The sequence below is a fragment of the Pseudovirgaria hyperparasitica genome, assembly GCF_010093815.1.
Source record: "Pseudovirgaria hyperparasitica strain CBS 121739 unplaced genomic scaffold EJ05scaffold_5, whole genome shotgun sequence".
NCBI classification, from domain to species: domain Eukaryota; kingdom Fungi; phylum Ascomycota; class Dothideomycetes; order Acrospermales; family Acrospermaceae; genus Pseudovirgaria; species Pseudovirgaria hyperparasitica.
Window position 1 is genome coordinate 1,061,805 of NW_022985553.1, and position 21,950 is coordinate 1,083,754.

At 52.7% G+C, this 21,950-nt stretch overlaps 8 protein-coding genes across 8 annotated transcripts; 2 read left to right on the forward strand and 6 right to left on the reverse strand.

The window, feature by feature from the left end:
• Positions 1-512: 512 nt before the first annotated feature.
• Positions 513-3,290, forward strand: EJ05DRAFT_498997 (MFS monosaccharide transporter-like protein; the record flags this gene model as incomplete). The annotated part of the gene is made up of 3 exons (XM_033746765.1): positions 513-680; positions 740-871; positions 930-3,290. The coding sequence occupies 3 exons, from the start codon at positions 513-515 to the stop codon at positions 3,288-3,290; spliced, it is 2,661 nt and encodes an 886-aa protein (XP_033602256.1).
• Positions 3,291-4,100: 810 nt separating this feature from the next.
• On the reverse strand, positions 4,101-6,250 carry EJ05DRAFT_498998 (pheromone-processing carboxypeptidase KEX1; the record flags this gene model as incomplete). Its single annotated transcript, XM_033746766.1, has 3 exons — positions 4,101-5,651; positions 5,703-6,063; positions 6,120-6,250. 3 exons carry the CDS (start codon positions 6,248-6,250, stop codon positions 4,101-4,103), a joined length of 2,043 nt encoding a protein of 680 aa, XP_033602257.1.
• A 553-nt stretch (positions 6,251-6,803) lies between these two features.
• EJ05DRAFT_474862 (DUF431-domain-containing protein) lies at positions 6,804-8,150 on the reverse strand. The gene is made up of 5 exons (XM_033743684.1): positions 7,700-8,150; positions 7,629-7,646; positions 7,468-7,578; positions 7,294-7,412; positions 6,804-7,245 (listed from the first exon to the last, which is right to left on the reverse strand). Exons 1-5 carry the CDS (start codon positions 8,031-8,033, stop codon positions 7,189-7,191), a joined length of 639 nt encoding a protein of 212 aa, XP_033602258.1. The 5' UTR covers positions 8,034-8,150; the 3' UTR covers positions 6,804-7,188.
• Positions 8,151-8,265: 115 nt separating this feature from the next.
• On the reverse strand, positions 8,266-10,052 carry EJ05DRAFT_474864 (WD40 repeat-like protein). Its single transcript, XM_033743685.1, has one exon. The coding sequence runs from the start codon at positions 9,884-9,886 to the stop codon at positions 8,630-8,632; it is 1,257 nt and encodes a 418-aa protein (XP_033602259.1). The 5' UTR covers positions 9,887-10,052; the 3' UTR covers positions 8,266-8,629.
• A 49-nt stretch (positions 10,053-10,101) lies between these two features.
• Positions 10,102-12,114, forward strand: EJ05DRAFT_310578 (Thioesterase/thiol ester dehydrase-isomerase). The gene is made up of 3 exons (XM_033740683.1): positions 10,102-10,505; positions 10,559-10,920; positions 10,976-12,114. Exons 1-3 carry the CDS (start codon positions 10,206-10,208, stop codon positions 11,748-11,750), a joined length of 1,437 nt encoding a protein of 478 aa, XP_033602260.1. The 5' UTR covers positions 10,102-10,205; the 3' UTR covers positions 11,751-12,114.
• Positions 12,115-13,090: 976 nt separating this feature from the next.
• On the reverse strand, positions 13,091-14,956 carry EJ05DRAFT_484715 (kinase-like protein; the record flags this gene model as incomplete). Its single annotated transcript, XM_033745373.1, has 6 exons — positions 13,091-13,095; positions 13,144-13,707; positions 13,760-14,165; positions 14,216-14,364; positions 14,676-14,745; positions 14,828-14,956. 6 exons carry the CDS (start codon positions 14,954-14,956, stop codon positions 13,091-13,093), a joined length of 1,323 nt encoding a protein of 440 aa, XP_033602261.1.
• A 1,012-nt stretch (positions 14,957-15,968) lies between these two features.
• EJ05DRAFT_537041 (uncharacterized protein) lies at positions 15,969-16,678 on the reverse strand (the record flags this gene model as incomplete). Its single annotated transcript, XM_033749356.1, has 2 exons — positions 15,969-16,279; positions 16,513-16,678. 2 exons carry the CDS (start codon positions 16,676-16,678, stop codon positions 15,969-15,971), a joined length of 477 nt encoding a protein of 158 aa, XP_033602262.1.
• Positions 16,679-17,426: 748 nt separating this feature from the next.
• EJ05DRAFT_310858 (uncharacterized protein) lies at positions 17,427-21,937 on the reverse strand. Its single transcript, XM_033740685.1, has 5 exons — positions 21,710-21,937; positions 21,516-21,643; positions 21,395-21,464; positions 18,033-21,338; positions 17,427-17,962 (listed from the first exon to the last, which is right to left on the reverse strand). The coding sequence occupies exons 1-5, from the start codon at positions 21,816-21,818 to the stop codon at positions 17,523-17,525; spliced, it is 4,053 nt and encodes a 1,350-aa protein (XP_033602263.1). The 5' UTR covers positions 21,819-21,937; the 3' UTR covers positions 17,427-17,522.
• Positions 21,938-21,950: the final 13 nt, after the last annotated feature.

Below are 21,950 nucleotides of genomic sequence, written 5' to 3' on the forward strand. Positions count from 1 at the left end.
CACTCGTTCTACTGAGGCTTTTTGCCGCTGCTGCTGGTCTGCCCTTTTGCTGCTACCCACCGGCGCCAGTACGAGCCCAAAGCTTCCTCTTTGCGACTCGCGCCCATCGCGTCTCTCGCTGGCTGCCATTCGTCCGTCGTCGTGCTATCGCCGCTTTGGTCCTCTTATAACGCATCCGACCAGCCAGGCTCAGTCACGAGCCTCGAAATCTTGTCTATGCTAATGCCAATTCGAGAAAACAGTCGTTGCTTTGCCATCCTGACTCTCGACCCTAATATCTGCCACTTGTCGCCCAAATTTCGCTCCCTTGAGCCCTTTCTCCCACCACATTTACTGTGCCGCCGACAATCTTCTCTCTCTCGACCTTTCTCCCTCTCTATAACCTCGTCTCCCAATCAAGAACGTTCCACCGCAGAGACTAATCGCCAATCGCCTGCTACATACACATATATGCTGTAGAACACTATGCTGGAGGAGCACCCAATCCCTACTGCTTCATCCCGGCCGGCATCATGGCGACGACTACGTCCGATGTCTTCCATACTCGCGCCCCGACTATCCTCGCCGTCACCACCGTCTTCATCGTCCTCTCCTCCGTCTTCGTAGCCCTTCGCATGATATCAAGAATCGCCATCGTGCATAAAGTGGGTCTGGATGACTATCTGATGCTCGGTGCATGGGTATGTTGTGATAATGCCCTTCCATGCTCCAACACGACCATGATGCTGATTCCTTCTAGCTCATCTCATTTGGCATGTCGTTTGCCATCTGCTATGGCACTTCCGTAGGCTTGGGACGCCACGAGGAAGATATTCCACCTGCTTGGGACTCTGCCTTGAAAAAGTCCCAATACGCCTTCTCAGTTCTCTATGTAATCATGCTCCCACCACTACTACATGACCTTCTCTTGCTAACCTCCAGTCGCGAAGAATCCTGCCTTGATGGCGACAAAGACTTCCATTCTGGCCTTCTACTTGACTCTCTCACGAACACATCAATTCTTCCGTTGGTCCACCCTTACCACCTTGGCCATCGTCAATCTCGCCGGCGTCGCCCTCACCATACTCAACATCGTGCAATGTCGTCCCGTCGAAGCTGCCTTTGACCAGTTCCCTGCCTCGACCGCCCACTGTACGGACATTGTCACCCTCTACCTCTCCTCCGCCCCGGTCAACATCATCACCGATCTCGCCATTCTCATCCTACCCATGCCAATCCTGACTGGCATGCACCTTCCACGCAAGCAAAAGACCATCCTGATCATCACCTTTAGCTTCGGCGTCTTCGTTACTGCTGTCGATGTCGTTCGCATAGCATATCTTCAGTCGGCCGTCTCCACCCGCCTGAGAAGCATCGCTGCCCAACAGACTGCTACCGAGCACGGCGATACTCGCAGCTTCGAGGCCAACGACTTTTCTTGGTATGCTGGCTTTTCCTTCATGTGGTCGGCCATTGAGGTGCACGTCGGCATGATGTGCGCTTGTGTGCCAGCCTTGAAACCTCTGGTGGCACGCTTCCTGCCAAAAATGTTGCGCGACGATACCTGCAATGACCGGACGGGCGTGCGAACCTCGACTGGCCACATGGATGGCTCACTGGATGCCAGAAACATGGAGGGACTCCCTACCGCCACGGCACCGCAGCGTCCTCAGTCTGCTGCAGCCGATCCTCAACGCGTGATGAGCCAGGAAATAGATATGATGGATTTCCTGACCACACCAGACATGAGAGAGCTACCTGAACGCATCGCCAGAACCCAGACCGCAATGACAAACACCACTCGACACACGCAACCAAGTAGCCAGAAATTCTTCGAATTCGTGAATATCCGCCAGGGCAAGAGCATGGTCCACTTCACCCATCGAGAATCCATCTTCCCGCTCACCATGGTTACGTTGCTGTTCTTTGTATGGGGCTTCGCTTACGGACTGCTGGATGTTCTCAACTCCAGATTCCAGGAAATCGCACACATGTCCTCTCTACAGACCGTTGGCATACATAGCGCCTACTTTGCTGGCTACTTTATAGGGCCCATCACTTTTGGTCGCCTCGTGCTCAAGAACTGGGGCTTCAAGGCTTGTTACATCGTCGGCCTGATCATCTACGGTTGCGGAACCCTGATATTCTGGCCATCCGCCGTCCTCACTTCGTTCCCCGCCTTTCTCGTCTCAAATTTCATCGTCGCATTGGGCCTTTCCACCCTGGAGATAGCCGCGAATCCGTTCATCGCTCTTGTCGGCCCATCGCGATATGCAGAGACCAGGCTCAATCTCTCTCAGGGCATCCAGGCAGTCGGAACTGTAGTCTCGCCACTGCTTGCAAAGAAGGTGCTCTTCAAAGCAGAAGCAGATTCACTCATTGATGTCCAATGGACCTACCTTGGAATATCCCTATTTACCTTCCTGCTGGCTCTAGCTTACTATTACGTGCCCCTGCCCGAAGCCACCGACGACGAGCTCGACGATGCGTCTGAACGATACGATGCCGCAAACACAAAGACCATGTTCAATGTCAAAACCATTTGGCTTACCTTGGCCGTCGGCGTCTTCAGTCTATTCTGCTACGTCGGTGGCCAGGAAGTCGTTGCCACCAGCTTTGGACCCCTCACCAGTGTGTTGATGCCCCGAGACAGCGAATCCGACACCACAAACGACCAAGCCATTGCCCACACCGTCTTCGCCATATCACGCTTTGTCAGCGCAGCAGCGACATGCCACTTCAAACCCCGACACGTTCTCTTATTCTTCTATGCCGGCGCTATTGCGTTCAGCGCAGCAGCAATGCATGGCATCGGCCTAACGCCAACGGTGCTTGTCATGTCCATCTACTTTTTCGAGGGCCCCATATTCTCCATTGTCTTTGCCATGTGCTTGCGTGGCATGGGCCGACACACCAAGATGGCGTCCATCGTACTCACCGCGGCGGTATCGGGCGGCGCCGTCTTTCCCCCGATTGCATACAGCGTGCAGAAATCGCATGGCACGCAGTACGCCTTGTGTGTTGCCGTTGCGGCCTTTACAGCAGGCACCCTGCTCGCCCTATGGACCGAGCTTGTCCCCAAAGCGCGGCGCATCGTCGATCCACTCACGGACCCCAGCGCCGCGAACTCGGATGATGATGAGGAGGAGGAGGAGGAGGATAGTGCCGAGCGATCGGGGTCAGAGAGCAAGCGGAGTAGTATACTACGGGGCATCAGGCGGAAGATTAGGGAGCTCAAGGACGAGATGCCGACGAGAGAGCACCGCGAGAGGAAATCCTGGCCGTCTTCTCCGCAAAAGGACGAGACGTGAGCCATCTTGATCATGCCTGATCGCCTTGGTCATACTTGATCGTCTTGGTCATGCCTGATCGCCTTGGTCATACTTGATCGTCTTGGTCATACTTGGTTGGGGGGAGTTTCTATGTTTGCATCATGATCTTGGTCTTGGAACCACCCTTTTTCTTTGTTGAGTTTAGCGCATGCATGCATATAATCATCACACAGTTTTTTTTTTTTTGCATATACCACCACCCTTTACGAACATGTACATGTATATATATATACATACATATATAATATACGACGCTAATTACGATACACAATTATATACGAAATTCTATGGAGCCAGGCTTGGAAACATATATGACCTTGCCTGCCTGCCTGCCTGGCTGCCTGGAATATACAGCATAGACTGGTCCTTCACTATTGTATCAATGTATGCAGTAACACACATTAGAACAAACAGCATGGTCTACACACACACACACACACACACACACACACACACACACACACACACACACACACACACACACACACACACACACACACACACACACACGCGGCATCGCAAGATCGTTATGTTATTATTCTTCTTTTCCCCTTTTCCTCTTTCTCTTTCTCGGGTCTATCCAGCTGCCTACACATAAAACACCTTTCGGAGAAAAGGAAGAAACTCCAATACCAATGCATACATGTCCTATACCCCCTACCCCATACCCCATACCCCATACCCTACACCCCATAACCCCACGCCGGATGGCCTAGTAGTCCTGCACAGTACAGTACAGTACGGTACACTCTCTACACATAGGCTGGCTGGTTCCACGACAAACAACTATTACATCCGCGCCTTCTTCTCATCTACCTCGTCCTCGTCACTGTCACAGCTCAGATCCGCGCCATCACCAATGCTATACCTCTCCTGCTCCATGCCACTACCATCACGATCACCACCATCATCCTCACCCTCATCGCGGTCAAACAGCTTACTCTTCGCCTCCCCGCCGCCCGCCTCATTAGCGTAGCGTTGCCGTCGTCCGTTCACATGTCCATGCCCATGTCCATGTCCATGTCCATGCCCACGCAAGTCAAGCTCCTGCTCGTCAAAGTCCGCCGCCTCCAGATCCTCTTCCGTGCGACCGACCCTATTGCCAAAGCTCTCGAGGCCGGCGCGGAGATTCCCCGCAGCGCGACTAGCCACGGCGACAGGACCGTTGCCGCCGCCACGACCACCACCACCACCATTATTCGAGCTGGTAAACAAGCCCTGATAGCCCGCGCGCCTGCGGCGATCGCGCCAGACGAACCAGCCCCAGGCGGCGGCGGCCAGCGCGACAATGACGAGGACGACCTCGCCGCTCTTCTGGTATGCGTGCCAGGCCGCCTCCTTGACGCGCTGCTTTTCTGCCTCCTGGCCGACGGTGCTGTTGGTGTGGCCGCCCACGCTCGTTTCCGGGCCGGCCTTTTCGCCGTCGAGTTGGGAGTCGACTGGGTGGCCGCCCACGCTGGCAATGTCGACGCCCATGAAGCGGTCTAGCATGTCTCGTGTGCGTCGCGGGTAGTCGAATGGGACCATGTGTGAGGAGTTGTAGAACAGCACGTATGTGAGGTTTCGGGCTTCTTGGTAGAATCCCGCGGGCTCGCCTTCGAATTCCCATTCGCGGCGGGGGGCGGTGACGCCGGGTGATAGTTCGAAGCCTTTTCCTTCGTTCCACTCCATGTTCTTGATCAGCTCCTCCGTACCAATGTGGTTGCAGATGAAGTCTCTGTCGCCGGAAAATAGAACGATAGGAACTGTCCCGAGGATGCCAGGTAGAAGCTCAATGGATGGCACGGAGTTGCGCGCGCGGAAGTTGGACGATACCGCACCGTTGCATTCCTGCCAGCCAGTCTTCTTGTCGCCGTCAATGTGCAAGGCGCTGGTAACGTCCTTGCGTCGCAGGTATGGAGTGACGTCTGCCAAATCTGGAGGCCAGTTCATGCCACAGGAATCATCGTCGCGGAGACGAATGTCGTACATGTTCAGACATTGCTGGTTCTTCTCCGCGTGTTTGTCCTTTGTCATCTCGAGGATGTCCGTCATGATGCGCTCGCATTGCGCGACGTCGACATGACCTTTGCCGTCGCCGTTCAGAACTTCCGTACATTTGGCTTGCTGCGCCGCAACACGTCTTGCAATATCACTCCCGTCTTGAATGAGATGCTCCTTGTATGCGTACTGCATGTAGGAGAAGTACTGATCGACTGGCGAAATCCAGCCATTTCCAATCAGAAGGCCGGACAGGTTCCACGTCGACTTCGCCTTGTCCGCCTTGCTGTTGCGATCCATAATAGCCTTTGCGATGTAGGGGAGATGTTGGCCAGCGTACGATTCTCCAGCGAGGTAGAGCTATTCACAAGTCAGCCTTGGGATTCCCGATTGTGACACATCTTGACATACATCGTCATTCTCATACTCCGGGAACAGCGCAAACCACTTTTCCAGGAATATCATGAAGTTGTCTGCCATCTCTTGTAGTTCGTGAAGGAACCCGTTCGTGTCCACGTAGCTGAATCCCGTGCCGACCGGATTGTCCACGAAGAGCAGGTTGGCAAACTCGTCCCACGAGCCCTCATTATACTCCAGCTTTCCGCCTTCTCTTACACGATATGGACCGATTTCCATCATCGCTCCGTCCATAGAACTACACCCCGGCCCTCCGTTCAGCCATATCACCGTTCTTTGACGATCGCCGATGTGTCTATTTTGGTAGTGCCAAAAGAAGAGGTTGCCGTGATTTTCTTCCGTGACGGTTATGTGTCTGTGGTGTGTAATATTAGGAAGAGTATCGAACGCGATTTTTCAAAGCAGGCTTACCCAGCATGCATCTTGAGAAGCGGGCCGTCTGGCGCCCCTGGCAGAGACTTGACATAGTAGTCAGCAGCTCTTTTGTCTGCGGCCGCTGTGGGTATCCACAGGGCGGAAAGTAGAGGTAGTATGACAAGCATAATGCTAGAAGCAGCTGATGAGCCTCGTGTGTCGATATTAAAAGGTCGCATTGTAAGAGAAACCAGCCGTCGTAAGCAGACGGAGAAAGCCTGGATGGGCAAGGGGAAGGAGGCGGTTATCTCATTAGTGTACGGTTTGAGTGAGCGGCGAAGAGGATATTGGGGACGATGGTATGCCTAAAAGTAAAATGGGTATTCGTGGATAGGAGAGTGCGGATGTGAAGGTATGCTTTCCAGGCCAGAGTTGCGATACCTACGTCTTATGTCTTGCAGGTGAGAGGAGTCGTGGACCGGACAAATGCAGTTAGCGTGCCAGTTGGTGGCTGAAGTTGCTGCTAGCGCTGGGTTTGGGGGTGGCTTTTGCGTGTTGTAACAATTGTCGAGCTGGTGAGATTTTTTGGCTTCATATCTTATTCACAGTGTAAAGTGAAGTTCTCTCTCGTTCATCATCTATACACCTGCCATACTGTTTGTTATGTCTGTGCAATTGGCAAAACAATCGGGCCTTGTCATAGTTCATTTCCCAACTTCAGTGATAGCATATAAGCACTTGCAACCTCAGAGTCTCATGGTTATCATCTCATACACAGTCTACACTCAGATCGTTGTCATAGCTCATTTGATACTCGATCTCTCTTATACAGGCCACGCGGCTTGGCATGGTCGCGAGTTTCATGTATGTGGCCCCTAACGAAACCCTGCAGAGTACCTACGGCTTCTCTCACTTCCAACGTATTCCGCTTCAGCATTCTCCTGTCAGCTTGAGATGCACCAAGTCATATCTCCAGACCCCACAAGACGAGAGTAAAGCTGCACTCTATACGTTCCACACCCAGTAAGCCAAAACATTACTCTGGCTGGTAGTCCGTGTTCAAGCGGGCCAGCGATCATGAAGCGGTAATGCCTGTTTCGTCTTACGTGTGCCTGGCGATCGCTATTCATAATAGCTCACCGAAACCCCTCTCTGAATCGTTCTTGATCAGATCGATCATACCCTGATAATGTCAGTAGAGTTGATATGCACCCGAGACGTATAGCCTCACCTCAGGCATCACAGGCTCGCCATCCTTCCCTTTGACATAGCGGAATGGCATCTCCGTGCTCTCGTGCTTGTTGACCTTCAACTCCGGATGATCCACATACTCGATCTTTTCCAGAGGAGCTGAACACGGAAGACTTAGCTATAAATGCTGTCTTGTGCGTTGTTGATGACTCACTGCGATCTTGAACAACGATTCGTGTTACTCTGACAGCAGTGTCTGTCGTCATTTGTACAGGGCCAAGCCGACGGCCTTCATATCCTTTCTTGCGAAGCTCCGACGTTCTGTCTGAATATCATGTTAGTAGCACATAAGTTCGTGTGTACATCTGGACCTGCCTCGTGGAGGGTCATCGCCTAAGTTGCTCATCAGCATTTGATTATCTAGCACACACCAGGCAGAATCCTACCCAATATGCCACCGAACAGAAAGACTGTGAACTTGTCGCCATCCTCCGGGCTAAGCTCTTTGCTAGCCGCAGGGTCCAGCAAGCAGACAGACTCCTTTTGAGATGCAAAGATCTCTTCTACGCTCCTCTGCTCTATTTTGATACCTTTGCTCTGCTTGACAACCCCAGGGATATTGGTAGCAAGCGACTCCGGCACCGAAGATAGCAGAAATTGCGCATTCGCCTCGTAGCTTTCCTTAGCGATAGCTGCATATTCTAGAGCAGACCATTGCTCCAGCTCAGGATCCAGATGTTCTACGACATAGGTCTTGCTTGACTCTGCAAAATTCGCCATCTGTGACTTTGTTGGTCGAGATTGACGGAGACGATAAGCCGAGAAGTGCAGATATTTGGGAGCACACAATGGTATTACTTAACCAAGATGTAGGTGTCTATTAAGCAAAAGTGTCCTTGCACAACTGGAGTGAATTTTGCATCTTGACTCTCTCGCTATAGTACGCTACACCCAGTATAGGTTTAGCGTAATGTCTTCGTTATGAGGGGAGATACATTCTTGCTTTATGATGGTTCCTTTTAGTGCGCTATATTCTCGACTATCTATATAAGAAGCCGAAGTAACTTCTTGACCTTCATATATACATCTGTACTGTCTACTATCTTTTGCAGGGCGCCAGTTGCAGATTCGTGTCTGAGTACCTACAACCGTCCGTCGGCTAACTTATAGCATAGTTGCAAGACATCTATCCAGACATCTGTTACAGGAGCTCGAGACGTATGAGGGCACGATCTCGAGGGATAGCAGCAGTCGACCGGTACAAGATCTCTGCCATCCTCTACTCGAGCTTGCTCCAGATCCGCAAAATTGCATGGTCTACTTGTCCTTCGTGTCGCAGCGTAACTCTACTAGCAGACACGGTTTTTGCATGCATCTCAACCTCCGACTGCTTCTTCCAGCGTCCACACCTTCACTTCTCCGTCATCGCCTGTGCTCACAATCACCTCTTCATCCTCACTGCGCCTTCCCTTGTCCCACCTTTTCGCCCACACCACATGATTGACCTCAAAAACTCCATGGGCGGCCTCGATACTCGCCACAACAGTCCATTCAGTCCCAACATCTTCTTCAGCCCCTGACTTCCACTGCTCTTTGTACACAACAATCATCCCATCGCTTCCCGCGCTGACCACCAAGCCGCTGGTAGTGCTCCATGATGCGGAATAAACGGCTCGAGTATGGGTACCCGGGAATTGCGCTTCCTCAAGCCAGGTCTCATCGATGTTTGACGAGCGGATGATGCTGGGTACTCCAGTGTTACGTGCAGCGTTCGCGTCGTCCGCAGGAGGCTCGCGGCGCCAAATACGGATGCTGAGGTCGTCTGAGGCTGATAGTAGCCGTGGCCCGGATGCAGCGCGTTGGATCAGAAAGTCGCGCTGTGCTTGCGACAGCTCCTCAGAGGGAGTCGCCTTGAGGCCTGGTAGATCAGCGCCTTCGAACGTAACACACCACACGGTGGCCTTGTGCCCCTGGATGACGGCTACCTGCTCCCAGTCATCGACGTCCTCCTTGTATAAACGGATTGTATCGTCGTATGAGGCACTGGCGAGCAGGTCCTCCGCCGGGTGCCAGGCGACACACTTTACGTCGCCATCGTGCTCGCTCAGCACCGCCATGGTCTCCCAATTGTCATCGTCAAGCTCTTCCCATATCCAAACAGACTTGTCACGCGAGCAAGTGGCTAGCAGACGGGATGACGGGGCGAAGGCAAGGCTCTTGATCTCGCTCTCGTGGCCATCGAGTAGCACGGTAAAGGCGTATTCACCATCGTCGTCGTCATCATCTTCATCGTTATCGTTCTCGTCCGTACTGACAATGCCATGATTCAGTGACTCTACGGCATCCCCAGAGTAGTGTTTCTTCCATATCCCAGCTGAAGCGTCGAAGCTACCTGTTGCAAGCACAGCGTCGCCTTTGCGCAAGGCGGGCTGCCACGCGACGGAGCGAATGGAGCGTTTATGGCCGCCGGAGAGGGTGGTTATGAGATTGAAAGAGGTGAGCGAGTAGATGCGAACGGTCTTATCTGACGAGGCTGTTGCTAGTAGGGGAAGAGTCGGGTGTGGTTGGGATTGCCAAGTGCGCGTTGAAGCGGGAGGGGTAAAGTTTGCGAGATGCGATATCTGGAGGGGCATCGTGGGGCTTTGGAGGAGGATTGAAGGACGGAGAAGAGAACCTGTGGTAGCAGAAGTCGACAATTATGGACTGGTGAGCTCCCAAAGCAGACCATGAGAGACAATAGACGCTGACAGCGGCGATAATGGAAATGATTGAGTTGCAAAAAACGATGTTCAAGCTTGCGCACAACGATGATGTCGGGTGCGCCATGACGGTCTAGTCCGACTTCCCGGCCGAAGCTCAGGAGCTATATTAACAACATGCGCTGCCGTTCGTCTTCATGAATGGACAATTCTTCAATTCTTCAATTCTTCCAAGGACAGATTCGTTCTCGCTATGATTGTACAAGCACCTCGTTCTGCAGTTCGAAGACTGTCTAGAAGTATCCGACTCTTCCAATCGCATTCTACCCATCCTACCACCCCCGGTCACCGCCATCTCCACGTCTCTGCACCACGCTCCACCGATGGTGTCTTCCGTGCCCTCACCGAGAACCGCGTTCAAACACCATGGATAGAAGCTTTGCGATCCAAGCAGGCTGGCGGGCCAGACCCATCACAGTCTACCGGAAAGGCAGAAACCCCAAGAGACCGCGAACTCACGCCGAAGCGCATGTCGGATAGCTATCACAGCGTCGTAAGGAGCCCTTACACCTCATGCAGAAGTCACACTGACTGATAACGTAGTAGATACTTCCTCTCGCCCAAGATCCATGGCTACTCGATACCTACCTGAATGCCGCCGGGCACATACGTCTTGGAACGATCCTCATGGATCTAGACGCCCTCTCAGGAGTGATTGCATATAAACATACGGGAGACGGCGTCACTACAGTCACTGCCGCCTGCGATCGTATCACAATCAAGCACCCCCTGACGGAGATATGCGACCTGGAATACAGCGGTCAGGTCACATATGCCACTGGCAGGAGCAGCATGGAGATATCACTCCAAGTCGCCAGGGCGCCAAAGGACGGCGAAAAGGTCAAGGACGAGGACGTCCTGCTACACTGCACATTCACAATGGTCTCCCTCGACCCAGGCACGAAGAAGTACCGCTCCACATCCCATCTCGACCGACACACACGTAGCTAACCACACATTCAGACCCGTAAACATCAACCCAATCACCCCCTCCACCCCAGAAGAACACCGCCTCTTCGCCGCCGGCGCCCGCAACTCCAGCGCCCGCAAACAGCAAGCCCAAACCGCCCTCCTCAAACACACCCCCAACGACCTCGAATCCGACATCATCCACCACATGTGGCAGAAACAACTCCAATACCACGACCCCTCCGACGCCCTCCGCCGGCCCGACAACCTCACCTTCATGGACGCCACCGTGCTCCGCACAACCTCCATCATGCAGCCCCAATTCCGCAACCGCCACCACTTCATGATCTTCGGCGGCTTCCTCCTCAAACAGACCTTCGAACTCGCCTTCTGCACCGCCGCCCAGTTCGCCCGCTCCCGCCCCACCTTTGTCTCCCTCGACCCGTCCGCCTTCCTCAACCCCGTCCCCGTCGGCTCAATCCTCTACCTCACCGCCACAGTCGTCTACACCGACCCGCCCCTCGTGCCCGCCACCGACGCCGAGGCCGAAGACGCCCGCTCCTCATCAGCCAGCGCCCATCATACCCGCGTGCAAGTCCGCGTCGACAGCAAAGTCCGCAGCGTCGAGCACGGCGAGGCCAAGCCGACCGGCCAGTTCCATTTCACGTTCCATGTCGAGGGCAACGGCCGCGTCATGCCGCGCACGTACACGGAGTATATGATGTATATCGATGCCAGGCGACGCGCGAAGCGTGTGGCGGAGAGCTTGGCGGAGGATGCGCCGCTGGTGGCGCGACGGATTGGGAGTTTGGATAGTGTTACGGAGTGATGGTGGTGGTGGTGGTGGTGGATGGGGACTGTTTGTACTCGTGTACTATGAAAGTTGTACATATTCAGGGCGCGCATATGGGAATAGAGAATTTGTGAGACACATAATTACATGCTGAACTGCGCAGATCATGTCTCAAGTCAGACGTGCAATCCATAGATACGCTACCAAAGACCCAGCAAAACAGAAACAGGAGCACACTATGCTATCAAACCCCCTTTTCGACTCCTTTTCGAGAGACCCCTTTTCAACAGGGGCTGCCTCAAAATCACATGTCAACGCACACCAGCCCGGTTCAAGAATGCACGTGAAACGCAGTCATATACATCACAGTAGTGTTTTTGTGTTCTTTCCCCTACTTTTTTTTCGCTAGTCTAAAGTACATTACCACCACTGACTCCAAAACACCCACACCACCCACCCAATTCCTCCCCACATGTGACACTGGCAAGTCAGCCACCAAGACGATCCTCCTGTCACTAAAGCCTTGCGCCATCTACGCCGAGCCGAGCCGAGCCGAGCTAGGCGCGTAAAAGTCACCTTGGCAAGCCAATGCAAGAACGGAAATGAACGACGGGGGATGGTGACCGCTGAAAGCGCTGTGCAAATGCAACACGACCAAATAGCAAGAACAAAAAAAGAGATTGCGCAGAATGCAGAGACAAGGCAGGACTGTGGATGGATGCAAGTACGTATGCCATTTGGTGGTGGTAGGGCAATGACCGACGCTAGAAGGACATAACAATACAAATTTCGGTTCTGTTGGTCCTTCCAACTACATGTATGTTTTCCGACTGATGAGGAGAGTGGTCTCTTCCTTGTTTTGCGTCATTTACATCTCTCGACTCCATCAGCGACCGCGAAAGATGGTTCTCGAGATTCCCAAACCACTTGGTGAGAGAAGAGCGTGATGCAGACTCCACACGCGGCAATAGGTCGTAGCACATCGAGATTCGTCAATGAGTACCGCTTGCCTGGTGTGTTTTCCGTTTGGAAGAATGCCAGTAGACAAGGATTTGTTGAGTATTAAAAGTGTATGTTCAGCCGCCGCTGTCGAAAGATGATACGGTGGTGTCGATTTGTAGACAAGGAAATGGGTTCCAATGACGAGATTAGTTTGGTGTTGGTTGCGCGGTGGATGCCGCAGTCTGGTTGAGCGCGAAGTTGGACGCCATGTAATATCGAATTAGTCGTAAAGCAGTGCGAGAATAGTGTGTGACGGTGTCCGGGCATCACAATCGATGCATGTGGATATGCAGTTCGGGCGCTCTATGTGGGACTAAGTTCGTGGATAGTCGCCATATTTGAGATAGTAATAGAGATGTTCGTGAAGGTCATAATTACGCTGCGAGCGGTCAGAGAGTTCGTAAAACCATGAGCTACGTCGGCTTACCACAGCACAAGACCTTCATGATCTTCTTTCCAACCCCTTCTTTCGGTTCAGGTTGTGGTCCCCTCGCGGTGGCCTGCGCCGGTGTCGGGGTCATCTGACCTTGAGCGTTTATGTTTCTTGGTTGGAGATTTGACTGGCTGTTCTGGAATTGTGCAACTGCCGAACCTCCTTCCGGGGCATTGAGCTTCGCCTCGCTCTGCCGCTTGTCGTAATTGCTCGAATCTAGCCCACGTGGTGCCCGCATACCGCCTGGCTGACGGGCTGCACCAGGCCTTGGAAGTGGCTTGTTGATGTCGTCGCGAGTAACCGGGGTGCGCGAGGCACGTTGGCCGCCTAGTTCACGGTTGGTGGCTGTGATGTTGTGTGGGAGATGACCCCCCGTAGGGTGATTCTTTAGGGTTTCCCAGCCCTTACCATTGTTCAGCTTCATCCAGTCATACTCGCCATCTTCAACCTCGCCGGTACTCTTCAACGCCTGCGTAAAAAGCTCGCGTAGATAGTCGTAGTCGGGAGTGTCCTCGAAACCGAGGTTGCGGACGTAGCTCAGATACTTGTTTAATTCCTCTGCATGACATTAGACACCCAGAGCTACCACACACATATTATGGGGACGTACCAGGGAATCCATCGCACAGCTCCTTGATGGCGGTGGTCTGCTTCTTCTCACCGATCTTCTCATATTTCTGCTTGTTCGTGGCGGCTTTCAGTCCTTGCCATGGCAGGCCACCGCGTAAGAAATACATGAACACATGCCCAAGAGCTTCTAGATCGTCTCGTCGGGACTGCTCGCGGCCAAGATGTGTATTGATACTCATATATCTGGCAGTTCCTGAGAGTGATTTACGTTCTCTGTAAGGAATGTGCTGCTTGGTCTTGGGATCACGATATTGCTTTGCCATGCCGAAGTCGACTACGTGGATGACATTGGCAGCTTTCGAGCCGGGTCGTCCGATGAGGAAGTTATCTGGCTTAATATCACGGTAGATGAGATTTTTCTCGTGTATTGTTTGCACTCTCGACAACTACAAGCTCGGGTTAGTCGGCCATCTCGTCTGAAAAAAGCTGCTCGCACCATCTGCTTCGCCACCATTACCACGGTCTTGATGGAGAACCGTCTGTTGCAATGGTCGAAGAGGTCCTCAAGACTGGGACCCAGAAGGTCAATGACTAGGATGTTGTGCAGGCCTTCTTGGCCAAAGTAGTAGACATTAGGGATTCCAGCTGGGAAGAAGTCAGTATATCAAGAATATGGCACCGCGCAAAGCAATATGATAGGGACAAAAAAACATGCCCGACTTCCGCCGCTTTAAATCGATCTGCCTCTCAACATTTTTCAAATGCATATTGTACCAGTCATACTGACTGAGAGGACGAGGTCCGCGGGCTGGCGGTATCGAGATAACAGAGACAGAAGTCACAGGCGACGGTCGGCATCGAGGCTGTGGACAGCCGCCATCAGGAGCAAGCGCGGCCTTTTACCTCGACAAAACGACACGCGTGAGCAAGGCTGTATGGAGAAAACGTGGACTTACGGCATCCCACAAGTATTTTGTACGTGCGGTACTCGTCTCGCAACTGGGGTGCATCGCTTTTACGAGGCTCCTGGAGTATGTATTAGCAAGCGGTCCGGCGGCAGCGTGTTGACGGCCCAGAAGGGACCGACAGTATGGGCAGAACGACGCACAAACTTGATAGCAACCTGTTGCTGGTTGAGCAGGTTTGTTCCCTCAAAAATAACACCGAAAGAGCCTTCGCCAATCTTCTTGCCGACTCTATAGTGGACGCCCACGACGTTCGAGGACGAATTCGACATGACTGCTACGTTGTCGGAGAGGACGAGGACGAGGACGGGGACGACGGAGGAAGGGCGAGAAGGCGGATATTATGGGGCGGACAGTACGCAGTCACACACCTTGCCGCGGTGCGAACGAGGAATGAGATACGAGTGTCCTCGAGAGACACGAAGCTCTCAAAGAGATGAAGAAGTTCGCGGGTGACAAGACGATGGGAGAGAATGGGGAGAGGGAGAGCTGTGAAGCTGGGGCTGTGATGGTGGTGCAGGTGGTGGTGAGTTGTTGGAAAGGAGCGGAGCGGTCTGCCCAAGAGAGTCCCGATTAGGGTAAGCGCGAAGTATTGAGAATTAAACCTAAGGCTATCAATAATACTTCGCCTTCCTGTTGTGCTTGGGGCAACTGCTGGGCCCCTTCATCCATCATTTCATCGCCAACAAACCATAATTGTTATATTATTAGCATCTCTTCAACACCACACTACATTCAGGTTGACTTCAAAATGATGGGAGCTCGTCACGGCGTGTAGCTGAGTCATCTATTCCTCACTCTGTCTTTGCTAGCGGTGAATGCCTCCACTATAGCACTCTCAATCGGTACTCGGCTTGTCACTCCTACTGTCCTTACCGAAGCACACACCACGCACACATACACGTACATTTACATACACATACACACAGTACAGCAGGACATTGAGGCTCACGATTGTTGCTTCTGTCCCTTGCATGTGGACTCGTAGCATTTGCCACCGGGCGCGTCATCGCCGTCGTGGCCAGCGAGCGACTTCTTGAGACATACTTCAGACAATCATCACACAGCAATGCTTGTCACAGACAGTAGCAGACACCGCCGAGGCACCTTCACACGCTTTTTCTTCGAAAGAAGCATGCATGCAAGCTCAAATGTTCCCATCAGCAACCGCCGCCAGTCTTCTCGCGGGCCGGTACAGTGGTGGGTAGGCCGCATACTACTTTGAGGCTCGCGCCAATAAACGGCCTTTTTTGCCTGCGAGCCACAACACTGGACGCTGTGCGGCTAGAGCTTAGAGCCTTTTTGTCCTTTTCCAGAGCCTCCTAGCACTTCGACTGGCCGACAGATAACAGAAGAGACCAAGAAGAGTAGGGCCGTGCGACGTGCCCAGCGACGTGTCACGCACCCCCAATCCCCCAATCGCTTTTGGTTGCCAATACTCAGTCCTGTTTGTGTTGGGGTTGCTTGTCCACGCTGTGCTTCAGCGTCAACGGCTATCCTAAACCTTCCATGACTGATCGCGCGTCGTGTAGCAATGCTCCGACGACCCGCAAAAGCGTCAAGCATGCGGCCCAGACGCTGCGCTGGCTCAACGCCTAAAGTTTACAAGCAGGTACAGCAGCCTAGTCTAGAACTTGCAGCTGCAGATGCAGCTGCAGGCACACATACGAAACGCTGCAAGCTAAGCACCTACAGCTTCAGTCTGGACTCGTGACATCGCCAGATTCTTCTTGCAGCTCGTTTTTGCCTCCCAAGCAAGAGTGATCCCGACACCACCACCACCACCACTACCGCTGAGGCGACGGCGAAAAGCACGGGGAATTTACACCTGCAGACCCGGCTGCCAGCCACCCCTGCCATATTCGCCGGACCCGATCCCGATGTTCCTCGACGGGCAAGCCGAGATCAAGATCGTGCTCTTGCAGCTGCCGGAGTTGGGGTGCATAGCATGTGTCAGCAACGCGTGATGTTTTTTGGACAGTTGCGAATGTCATTTGTACCGTCCTACATTGATAGCAGAAACCACACTGCTGAAATTCTCAGAGCAACGACCACAGCTGAGGCTAAACCTTTACTTTTCGCTGCAAATATACAGCGCCTTGTCCAGATTATGCCGCTTCTTGATGTGTGTACGCGTATTCCCGTACCGACACTTACTGGCAATTCCTCGCATCGCGTCCTCCTAGGTGTGCTCGATATGCTAATCATGTATGCATATGTATGTTATTAAGGATTAGAAAACTCAAGAACTGAGCAAGAAAAGAAAAAAAAACCCAAAAGCGTCCCACTAAGTAAATGGTTGAAACAATGGTCTTTTTTGGTGTATATACATATATGTGTGTATATGCTTCCGCGTACGAAAAAAAAAGAACAAGTCTACTATTAACGAAGAATGCTCATTTCTTGTTTCTTCTTTGCCACTACCCCCGCTGCAGCTGCAGCTGCATCCATAAATAGAGTGAATGGATGGATGGATGGGTAGAAGAATAAGATGGAAAGGTGGGTTAGCAGTGTCGCAGGTTCCCGGAGAAGGAAAAACAAATATACATAATCTTTTAATAGTACGTGTGGAATATACTTCTTCTTCATTCTTCCCATGCCATTCTTGGGCGTGCGAAAAAGAAGAAACATAAACAATGAACAACATCGCTGTAATATACCATCGTCATGCTGTCCGTCCCATAAGATATGTGTGTGTGTGTATGGGTGGAAAAACGCCTGTTTTTCAATGCTGGACTAGACCACTGAACACAAATACATGCTCTTGTCGATTCTTGTCTCGCCCTCTATCCTCGCGACGTACTTGCTCTCACTGCTCACCACTACCACCACTACCGCTCATTCCATCTCAACGTCCCCATCCCGATCCAAACCCCTCTCATCATCCCCCTCAAACCCACCACTCCCCGCACTCCCATTCCCCTCCTCCTCATCCTCATCCTCATCCCCCCTCTCATCAACCTCCCAACTCTCCAGCTCCTCAAAGCGATCCTTCGCAACCAGCATTCGCCGAGACGCAAGCACATCGAATGCATACTTGGCCTCGAGATCCGCCACGACGAGGTCCTTTGTGGCCTTGAACCAATGGTCGAGACGAGCTTTGGCGACGAGGTTGGCGACGAGGCTGTCATCGGCGCGGTTGGCTTGGAGGATGGGCTTGAGAATGGAGGCATCGGAGTTTGCTGGGAAGCGCGGTTCGAGGGCGGCTGGGGTTGTGTGTGCGCCGAGGGTGGCGGAGGGTTGGATGGGAGGTGTCGGGTGAGAGAGGGTGAATGAAGCTGTGCGTGGATGGTTAGTGTTGGGAGTTTTGTGATTGGGGATGGCTGGAAAGTTTGGGGTTAGACGTACCACTGCGTATTGCGCACTCCTTCAGGGTACAATACAACGCCGTGTTGCGCAGCGTGTCGTGGAGTGCGATATCGCTGGAATCATTCGTCTGATTGATCGTCTGCCAGCCGTCGCGTAGCATCATGCGCTTCCAGATGAGCTTGAGCATTTCGTCGCGCTGCTCGTCTCTCATGTGCAGACACTGGCTTTCGAGCACCCGTAGCGCGAGGATGAACTGTGTCCGGCCAATCTCGTGCGTCACGTCTTCGTCGGTGTCGTTCATCAGCGTGAGCACGTCAATCAGGAGATCCATTGTCAGCGCACGGTGGTGGATGAGATGCTCGAAGCCCTGGCGCAGAAGTTGGCGCAGTGCGTCGCGATCATCGCCCACGAAGACGCAGCCGAACTTCTCCATGCAGCCGTCGAGGGCCGAGTCGTAATCGAGAGCGGAGAGGACTTCGGCACGAACAAACCCGTAGGCCTTTTCCTGCACTCTGATGAGCTGGAGGTTGCGTTCGGCACTGCGTTGAAGATCTATACTGGACTGTGTGTCTTGCAGGGTAGGGTCTTCTTCAGCGGCGGCAATCAGAGTGAGTTTGGCCATGGATGCTTCAACCTTCTTGCACCAGACATTGGGTTCGCGATCGGTGGCACTCGTGAGGGATTTTGATGCTTCAAAGAAGTCTTTTTCGTTCAGAATATCGTTGATCCAGCTGAGCTTGGCGCGAGTCGGGTCACTGCGGAGGTAATTGGTAAGATACGATTGACCAGAGTAACGGTCGTCCAGCATGACTGCGGCTTGGCTACTGTGAATGTGCCAGGAATACCAAGCGTTCGCCCAGCCGTCCTTGAATTGAACGAAGTATTCTTGGATGCGCTTATCCATCTCCTGTAACTGCTTGGCCGAGCTGATCTTGATCGTCGCGTTACCGTCCCTCAGACTTTCTTTTAGGAAGCTGTATTCCCCACCCACCAGCACGACCAGAGTTCCCATATCGCGGTACTTCTCAGCCAACTTCATCCCAGCATCAGCCTGTCCGATTTCTTCGAGTTTGCGAATCTGATTAGGTCTAATCTTGGTGAGATAGTCTTCCCTTATATCACGACCAGAAGCCTGGTATTTGGGCTCGTCCTGCTCAAGCAGCCAGCTATAACGCTCGGTGTACACTTGACAGCAAAGTCCGACAAGCTTTGGATTGTCAAGCGCGATCTTCTGCAGCTGTAAGTCGTCATCGTCTCGAGCATCGTCGGGATCCAGATCTTCCGCAATCTGGCGTGCCACATCTACCAACTGCCGCGTCGCGTCTGTGATATTATGAGTTGCTGTCCACGGGCAGGGAAGCCCATTGAATCCTGTAGTGAGAATCGCATCTTCCAATGGCTCGTCTTCAAGCCCATAAGCAGTGACGTTTTCTTCGCGAAAGCTGAATGTAGTGGTAAGTGCTCGGATGAACATGTCGTCAGCTTCGATGATAAGCTGCATCACAGACCGATGATCCTTAGAGCCTTCCTTGTAGACGAGCCTTATACAGTTGAACGCCCAGGGGAGAAAGTTTTCGATACCACCGACGTCCTTGATGAACCATTGCCGCACCGGGTCCACCTCGCCAGCTTCGGGCTTGAGACTAGTCTTGTATCGGTCGTGTAGTACATCCACCATCTCTCGAAGAAGAGGCCGCTGATTGACGTCTTGCTGGATTCGCTCCTCATAGTGCTTCCAGAGACCTTCCGCCGCAGCGACCTTCTCGGCATTCCATAGAAGCGCCCATTTCGTGTTCCTGGATAGCGGTGGGTAATTCAATCGCAGATGGTCTGCCAGCCCGGACAACGCTTGCGCACGCAGATTCAGATGCTGTTCCATAGAAGGTAGTATTGCAGGTACGTATCCAGATGAGGATCTACAGATCTCTTTGCTAACCTGCTCTGCAGCAACTTCGATCTCTCTTTGCGTGAAGGTCGGAATAGACCTCGGTGTGAAGTCAAATATTGCTTCTGGATTCTTTGCAAAAAAGACAGCCTGCTCAATCTTGCTTTTGACTGTGACGACTGGCTTGCTCTTCTCAGGATGCTCAGCTGCCATCCGGAGAATGCCACTCCCTTGTGCAAAGATGATGCATCTTGCGCTTCTGTCTGAATGCGATGCTTCTTCCGCTCCAAATCCAACAAATTTCACATGGGTTTTCCGATTCAGGTACAGAGTATCTTGAAACGGCGGAGTTGGTGCTCCAAAATCTCCCAGCAATTGACTTTCCGCTGTTTGCTTCACTTCCGCAATCGACGCGACGACAATCGCCTTGTTAAAGACAATGATGGCCATTGCGCTGGGTGCGGGTAGGAGTAACTGGGCTGACAGAGACTCGGTGACATCCTCTTCGTATGAGTGTATTGGTATGAGTCGCTTGATAGAAGACGTGGTCTGAGAAGTAGATCTTGACTTATCAAAGTCTAACTCTACCAGGGCATAGCCACGCTCTGATGGCCCTTGAATGGCCACTATGGTCAAGGCGCTGAACAGACGTTGAATGTCATTGGAGTTTTGATCGACCAGTGTTCCGCGACTTCGCTCTACTGATTCGGGGAGCAGTACAAAGTCGAGCAAACTGACTTCAGTGTGTTGGCCTTTCAATTCTGGCTCAGCAGAGTCTTTGAGCACGGCAAGCAGATCGTCGTGTACGTTTATATCTGCGCGAAGAGTGTGCTGCCCAGTCCATCCGATCGTCCACAGCTGAAATGAACCTGCTCTCGTCGCAGCGATTATGTCTGATTGGCCCTTCTCTTGTGTCTTGCGCTGTCTCACATTCGCGATTTCCTTGCGCCACGAGCTCCCCGAGAATACGTTCTTGAAGCCACTGAAAAGACCACCACCGCCAGTGGCACGAACAAAGGTAACAGATATGCTAGGCCGGCCCTGGGCGTCTCGGATCGTAAGCTGTGCCAAGCGGCCAGTCGAAAATGTGAGGATGAAGCCGGAAACACCAGCATCGATGATATTGAGCGCAGTCTCTCCGCTCAGTAAGCCATTAACAGTGCCTTCTACTCCTTGCCGGCGTTGCTGGAAGAGGCTCAGAGATTCCGCGCTATCCACGTTCTCCCAGAAGACAATCTTCCCGGTCCTGGGGTAGACGACAACGAGTCCAAGCTCGTTTGATGGACCCGTCTGTACGAGGGATCCGATCGGAATAGGCTCTGACTGTTTGAGTATATGCGGCAGATTCAAGGTTCGAGGAGTGGCGCGTTGGTTCGAGGTATAATCGAAAATGAATGCATGGTTATGGGTGAGAGCGAGCGCATAAGGAGATTTTTGTAGGAGAAAGGCGCGATATGATTCTATGAAATGGTCAGTTAAACCTTCAATTGTCCTCCTGGATACAGCAATTTCATACCTTCAGGATGATCATGAAGATGGGTAGGTAAGCTGGGTAGCTTTTTGACGGCATAGTTGGCATTCCTTGTCTACAATAAGGTTAGCTGAGGTTTCTGTGTACGAGTCTGGAGCGTGCACACCAGAACGATGCTGCCATCGGCCTTTGAGCCGCGCTTTGCAGCGCCTGAAGCTTTCTTCTCTCTCACGGGCATGTCCAAGGAATGCGAGACCGCGCGAGGGTGGCCATTCATGGCAGATCCGTTCGTGCCTATGTGACCATTCCCGTTAACTTTCTCGTTACCAGGAGCAGAGAAGAATTCATCGGAAAGCTTGCTTCGTTTTCTCTGGTGACGAATGCTGTCAGAGTCGTTGCGCGCGCGGCGCCGGGGGTTTCGAGGCGCCGTGCCATGGATGCTATGAATAGTCGAGTCGGGAGAGAACATTATGGGAGATGATAGGAGGATGAACGGCGCGCGGTGAAGATGCGCGTGTTCGATGTCGACGCCTTGTAGCTCAAGGAATGTTTGGACGAACGTAGGCGGAGTTTCGCAAACCTTTGATCTAACCTCTCCCAG

Excerpts from the sequence above, each read along its gene's own strand:
- EJ05DRAFT_474862 (XM_033743684.1), bottom strand. The coding sequence starts at position 8,033 with ATGGCGAATTTTGCAGAGTCAAGCAAGACCTATGTCGTAGAACATCTG. Across the intron at positions 7,413-7,467 it reads AATCGTTGTTCAAGATCGCA|CTCCTCTGGAAAAGATCGAG; the intron begins GTGAGTCATCAA and ends TTCCGTGTTCAG. Across the intron at positions 7,246-7,293 it reads GCGAGCCTGTGATGCCTGAG|GGTATGATCGATCTGATCAA; the intron begins GTGAGGCTATAC and ends TGACATTATCAG.
- EJ05DRAFT_310858 (XM_033740685.1), bottom strand. The coding sequence starts at position 21,818 with ATGTTCTCTCCCGACTCGACTATTCATAGCATCCATGGCACGGCGCCT. Across the intron at positions 21,644-21,709 it reads TCGTCACCAGAGAAAACGAA|GCACGAACGGATCTGCCATG; the intron begins GCAAGCTTTCCG and ends ATGGTCACATAG. Across the intron at positions 21,465-21,515 it reads CCGATGGCAGCATCGTTCTG|ACAAGGAATGCCAACTATGC; the intron begins GTGTGCACGCTC and ends ACCTTATTGTAG.
- EJ05DRAFT_310578 (XM_033740683.1), top strand. The coding sequence starts at position 10,206 with ATGATTGTACAAGCACCTCGTTCTGCAGTTCGAAGACTGTCTAGAAGT. Across the intron at positions 10,506-10,558 it reads CGGATAGCTATCACAGCGTC|ATACTTCCTCTCGCCCAAGA; the intron begins GTAAGGAGCCCT and ends ATAACGTAGTAG. Across the intron at positions 10,921-10,975 it reads CTCGACCCAGGCACGAAGAA|ACCCGTAAACATCAACCCAA; the intron begins GTACCGCTCCAC and ends CCACACATTCAG.
- EJ05DRAFT_474864 (XM_033743685.1), bottom strand. The coding sequence starts at position 9,886 with ATGCCCCTCCAGATATCGCATCTCGCAAACTTTACCCCTCCCGCTTCA.